This window comes from Crocodylus porosus, unplaced genomic scaffold, assembly GCF_001723895.1.
Source record: "Crocodylus porosus isolate Cpor-Errol unplaced genomic scaffold, CroPor_comp1, whole genome shotgun sequence".
NCBI classification, from domain to species: Eukaryota; Metazoa; Chordata; order Crocodylia; family Crocodylidae; genus Crocodylus; species Crocodylus porosus.
The window spans coordinates 7,682,758-7,689,265 of NW_017728942.1; the positions used below are offsets into that span (position 1 = coordinate 7,682,758).

General features: G+C 42.2%; 1 protein-coding gene across 1 annotated transcript in view; it reads left to right on the top strand.

The window, feature by feature from the left end:
* The first annotated feature begins 286 nt into the window (after window positions 1–286).
* The window catches only part of SS18L1 (SS18L1, nBAF chromatin remodeling complex subunit), a 21,358-nt gene continuing 15,136 nt past the window's right edge, over window positions 287–6,508 (top strand). Inside the window, exons 1-3 of the mRNA XM_019548222.1 lie at window positions 287–408; window positions 3,365–3,449; window positions 5,776–5,920. Coding sequence (XP_019403767.1) covers window positions 302–408; window positions 3,365–3,449; window positions 5,776–5,920 — 337 coding nt within the window. The 5' untranslated portion in view covers window positions 287–301. The remainder of the gene's footprint in view (window positions 409–3,364; window positions 3,450–5,775; window positions 5,921–6,508) is intronic.

Below are 6,508 nucleotides of genomic sequence, written 5' to 3' on the forward strand. Positions count from 1 at the left end.
TTATGCCTGTCCAGATACAAGGTGGAATAGTTCCAGGTCCAGATTAGCACAAGCTGGAGACCTCCCATCCTGACTTGATTGTTTTCCTTGTAACATTCAATAAGGATATTTCACTTCTGGGAGTAGTTGGGAGAGATCTGATTCTGTATTAATATTCCATTTCCAGCCTAGGCACTTTACAATGACCTGAGGTAACAATATATACAAAGAACCATCCACAAGATAAGAACGAGTGAAAGCAGAATATTACAGAAACAAGAAAACTACAGCAGTACTTGATTGATTTCAGTCTTATAGTAACATGTCTTTTGATGCTTTGTTTTTTATCCAGATGCTAGATGAAAATCATCATTTAATACAGTGTATTATGGACTATCAGAGCAAAGGCAAAACGGCAGAATGTACCCAGTGAGTATTATTAACGTTAAAGATTGTTCCCAGGCTTCTTACCACGAAGAATGTTGTGAACGGTGTTCTGTACCTGCCAGTGGCAAGAGTGCTTGGATTGCTAATTTTCTTGGCTTTACCATGTATTAACAGATTTAAATTGCTTTTGGGACAAAAACATTTTTTGTTTGTTCATTTTAATATTTCACCCTTGGGCTTTTTGAGCGGTGTCGTTTTTAAAAAAAAGGAAAAACCACACGAAAAGCAAAGGGAAGTGGTGGGAGAGAGTGAGAGATGTCTTCAAAATTAGCAGCAATGCTGTATCAGTAGTTTTGTTCAAATAAAAAGTAAAACTGATAATAGTTTGTGCCTCGTAAATGCACGTTCTCTGTGTCCCTCACTGTGGAAGGAGAGTGACAGTTCTGACTTAAAACATCAAGTGAATCGTAGAATCAAGGGATTAGAAGAAACCTTGAGTTTCATCTAGTCCAACCCCCTGTACAGGTAGGTGCAAAGTTTGCTGTTCCTAAACCATACCAGGTCAGCTCTTCTTGGAAACCTCCAGTGAAGGAGTCTCCATTCATTGCCCTACTGATTTTACAGTTAGGAAGTTGTTCGTGAGATTTGACTGAAGTTTGCTTTACGGTACCCACCCATTGCCCAGTGGCCTGCCATTTGCGGCCCGGCAGAAGAGTACTTGCCCATCTTCTTCCTGGCACTGCTCTCATGTACCCCCTTTCCCAGTTTTTCTATATCCTTCTTAAAACCTAGTGCTCAAAACTGGACACAGTGCTCCAACTGAGGCCCAACCAGTGCCAAGTAAAGTGTTGCCCTCGTGTCACACCATTTGTATACAGTGCCTCTATTAATGCAACCCAACATTTCATTTGCTTATTTTTTTGTGATAGCATCAGACTGTGGGCTCCTGCTGAGTGTCTTATCTACCATCACCCCCAGTTTCTTCCTGGCCATGTTACTGCCAAAAGTGAAACACGGAAATATACGTTGACCCCCCCTCTGAATTATTCTATGTGCAGAACTCCCATTCAAAGCAAGCATGAATCAGATGAGGATTGGGCCCACGTACTTACCTGAGGAAGGAAAAGCGAATAGTGACAAATGTGGTGTTTTGACTGGAGAAGAGTAGTGTTTCCTTTAAAGTCACTTTTTAGACCCAATTTTGCATTCATGATGCAAGCAAAACCCCAGGGGTTGAGCTGTTACTGAATGATGGGGCATTTTCTCACACGTGTGCATGTGTGGTGAGTGAGGGAGTCTTTCCTATATAAAAATGAAAGTTGGAGTCTCTTCTTCTTAAGGGTTATATTCCTGTTATGAGGCAAGTGCAGGTAATTCTCATTACAGATGCTACACAGGCACAGTGACAGAAAACAGTAGGTCTGTGCGTAATGCCGTTTGCTCTGGAGTTCACAGAGGTAATGATGAGGCTTTAGAATAATCTTAACGTATCATTTACAAAAGTAATTATAAAGAAGTGTGAATTTAGGATTATGGGACCATTTGTTCAGGAGTTAAGTATCAGTGCTGGTAGGTAATTATTTTCTAGTTCACGTAAAGTTAATAACAGTTTTATCAGAAAAAGGGTTAAATTGTATTTCTCAAAGATTTTGGTGAACTCTGCATACAAATGATGGATATGGGCTTATTAATTGACATTACTACTTGCTAGTCTTAATTATCAAAGCGGCATGCATCTTTGCTGGAAGAATGGATTGCAGCTGAGTCAGGAAAACCTAGCAAACTTGCCACAGGATTGGGCAAGCTGAAGGGCCAGCAAGAAAGCTGTTGGTCTCTTAAAATGGAAAATGTAAGAGGGAATCATAGAAAATGCCAAGAAAACTAAGGTTGGAAGGGAGTTCAGGAGGTCATCTGTTCCCGCTCCCTGCTCAGAGCATCCCAAACTAGATCATCCCAGCCAAAGCTTTCTCTAGCCAGGTCTTAAAAACCTCCATGATGGAGACTCCACAGCTTCTCTGGGTAACCTGTTCCAGTGCTTTACTAACAGAGGAGAAGTTTGCCATGTATGTTTGCCAATACTTCATCACAGGAGATTTCAGTCTTTTTCAGCAGGAGGTGAATATTCACTTTGTTCACTGTGATTTACTCACCAAAGATTTGGAGCACTAGATAAAACTGTAAGCGTTCTGTGCAGATCATGTTAAACAGAGAGAGAGTTGAGGTGTTCTGTTACCTTCTCAGCTCCATGCTTCTGCCTTCCTTTGCCCTGTTTTCATTTGTCATCATTCTGGCTTCATTTTCCTACTTCTTTCTCCTAAACCCCCACCAACAGGACATTGTGTTTAAAAAGATGTCTCTTTTTGTTCTCTTGGTGCCTTCCCTGCTTCTAAAAGTTTAGCTCTCCCCTTGCTCAGTGGCACAGCGTTTAGTATTTCATTCGAGTTGCCCTCCTGTTCCTCATCCCAACCTTTTCAAGTTTACTTGGGGGAGGAAGCATGGATGTTTCACGTGGTTTCAGTGACTGGCACTGCTCAGTCGTAAAAAGACAGCGTTCTCCTGAGCTTGCTTACAGGGCAAACACTTTTTTGTTTGCGGGGGCTTAATCTGTATACACTGCTAGGGCATAAAGGAAATAAAGGCCCCATAGCTAATCATTAAAGCAGAGGACTGGAAGTCAGTACTCCAAGGCTCAGTTCCTGTGTCTACCAACCATTCAGTGCATTTTCAGTATCTCTTTACTTCCTCCAGTTTAACCATTTGTAAAATGGATATTGAGTACTTTGACAGATTCTGATGAAACTAAGGACAGCACAGAATTGGTTGGTATGTATTATGATGGAAGCATGGTTGTTATGTATTATGATGGAAGCAGAATGGCTAACTTACACCTACTGAGGATTTGAAGGCTCAAAGACAAGGTTGCAGTGAATTCATGAAATAGGATTTTTAGATATTGTTAACATTTTATGAAATAAATTCTGCCCCCCTTATCTTATAGATACCAACAAATCTTGCACAGAAATCTGGTTTACTTGGCAACAATAGCAGACTCAAACCAGAACATGCAGTCGTTGCTTCCTGCTGTAAGTACCAATACTAATAATAAGCGTATTTACTGAGACAAAGAAATGATTGTTTAAATATTGATTGGAAAAAAGGGTGTTAATAAGAGTCTTATAGAAATAATTTTTTAAAAAGGGTTCTGTATTTCAGTAGACTTCCTAAGAGGATAAAATACTTTAAACCTCTCCCTCTTATAAATCAAGATTGGCGGTCTTGATCCCCACTGGCGTGCCCTTTATCTGTAGATCAAATGCATAAATATTATGAATCCATTATAGAGGGCTGAACATGTCCTATTATAAATCTCTAACTAAGCAAAATTGGCTGTTGTGCACTTTCAGATGCCATTAATTTAAGGACTGATATCACAGGACTTCCCAAGGCTTGAAACAAATTCTGTCTATCCCCTTGGGAAGCTGAGAGGCTCCCTTTTTTAGTGGTACAGAGCTCCTGCTTTTAGCCTTGAAAGCTCCCAGAGTACTAATCCTTATTTTTTTTACTCAGTGAGGATTAAATATTAAATAATACCTTTACCTAGATTACCTGCCTATTTCCCTGCAAGCCAAGCAGGTGCTGTGGTGATGAGCCCAGCGTAAGGGTCTGATATTTCACCAATGACGTGAACAAGATTTTTCTGACTCTGGTGGAGGCAGGGTCAATGTCTAATGCTTACGTAGCTTGGAATCTCTGACCTGCGGATGGCCTAGGATGCATTTCTGCAGTCACCTGACTTTACAGTAATTTTGCCTGCCACAACAGACTGTTTAGGATCATCTCACCCAGGGCTGTCCAACTGAAAGGGTTGAGAGATCCTGCCCAGCTGTGATTCCCACTATTGCTCTGGCTGCAGTAGCAGCCAGATTCTTTGCACTCCCCCTCCCTCCTCTGGCTTCCAGATTCTGTGCCTACCCCAAGGAGGCGGTGCAGCGCAGCGCAGCATGCTGATGGTGAGGCAAGGGCTGCATGGCGCACACTGCAGTAATGTGGGGGGCAGGCGCACAGTGCAGTGCGGAACCCACATGGGCACCTGGTGTAGTGGTGGCGGGGGGAACATCTTTGCAGGATAATTGAAGTAGCGGTAGGGTGTGTTGCAGTGGGGGTGGGAGGGCTTGGCGTGTAGTTTAACATGGGGGGGCATTCATGGTGTGTGTGACCCAGGAGCCCATGATCCCCGCTGGCGTGGCCTGTACAGCCTGCAGCCCCCAGCCTCCTAGAAGTTAGACAGCCCTGCTTTAGATTTCCCCCTTGTAGAATGCTGCAAATAGGACTTCCCTGGAATAACTGAACCAGAGCAGATCCTTATTAAAAACAAAAACCGCAACCCTCCAATCTTGATTTAAAGTGATTTTAAATTTTCAGCAATGGAGAATGAATTACTGCTTGGTAAGGTGTTCCAAAGGCTAATTACCTAAAAAACTGTGCCTCATAACCAGTAGGAGTTTGTTCGGCAATGGCTTCCAGCCATTGGATCCTGTCATCCCTGCCTGCTAGATTGAAGAGTCGTTCGTTATCAAAGTTCTGTTCCCCATGTTGTTCATTACAGGCTGCCATCAAGATTACTTTCACTAATGTGGCTTTTACTACTTAAATAAATGAGGCTAGAACTAGAATTATGAGTGTCTTGCACTCGAAACTTGGCTAATTCTATCCCAGCTATGCAGGTGGTCCGATAACAGATATCAGCTTAAGAAATCCTTGCTTCTTGCAGTCATTCTGAACAACTTTATTTTTTTGCTTGTGGTCAGATCCGGTGCTGCTATTCAGGGGACATTCCCATTGATTTAAATGAAAGTTTGTCTAAGTAAAATTGTCAGGATCAGACACTGTGTTTATGGCTTAATATTTTGCAGTGAGTTTCTAGCCAATGTAATCTATTTAGAAAGTGGCAGCTTTGTGCACTATGCCATGGCTAATGATTTGCTTTATCCACATTCATCCCACCCAACCCTGACGTGTGAGTACTCTTTGCTTGTGCCTTTAGCAAGCCTGCTAGCTTGCATTGAGTTTAGCAAGCCTGCTAGCTTAGAATGAAGCTCACCTAAGCACAGAAGGGCCAGCCCGAGGTCTGAGCCCTGCTGTACACCTTGACTTCATTGGGGTACGGGTCTCTTACTGGCCTCTCTGTACCAGGCTGACTTCCAATTGGTAGGAATACATAAAGGAGTACTTGCTTTTGCAAAACCAAGCCCAAGGCCTGCAAGATGTGGACGTGCATTTTTGGTTGAGTCCGTTTGCAGCCATAGTCATGTCAGCTTGGGAAGGGTGGAAGGATATATATATATAGCTATATATATATATTTTTTAATTAAAACCTAAAAATCTGCTTCTCCTCCCTGTTGTTTGCAGCCGCCAACGCAAAACATGAACTTGGGCCCAGGCGGAATGACTCAGAGTGCATCCAGCCAGTCCCTCCATTCACAGAGCAATCTCAGCGATGCGATTGGGACAGGCCTTCCTCCCTCCTCCCTCATGCAGAGTCAGATTAGCAATGGTGAGCGCTGTTCCCCTTTGTGCTGCTTTCCTGTTGCCTGGCAACAACATCATTAATGCAGAATATACTTAGAAGAGGTCTGTTACAGCTCTGTAACTCACCTTCAGGCATATGGGAATTTCAGGCACATGCTGAAATATTCACAAAATGGCTATAATTGACATTGCTTCATGGGGTCTGCAAGGGCTCCAGGCCACGCAATATCTCTCTAGAGGGAAAATTAAAAAAATAACAACATGTTATAAAAATGTGTCATGAGTATCACCAATTAAAATATGCCTAATAATTAAACATCATAATGAGTTTGATCATAAAAATACACTGGGTTGCATACTGTAAGTATTTTGCACATAGGCAGTCAGTCCCAGTGAGTTAGGTGAGATAAACAGGCTGAAGATTGCTCATCTGAGCCACAGACTCTGGATGAAGCCTTTATACTGAAAAGTTCTTCTAATACCTTTTCAAAAATAAAATGGAGTAGCATCAGTCTTCTTCTAGAGAAGTGTAAAAATCTTGTACCACCTGACCAGATAATTGGCATATATTCTTTAAGGGGAAACTATCAACTTAACATTTTGTCTGAATTCC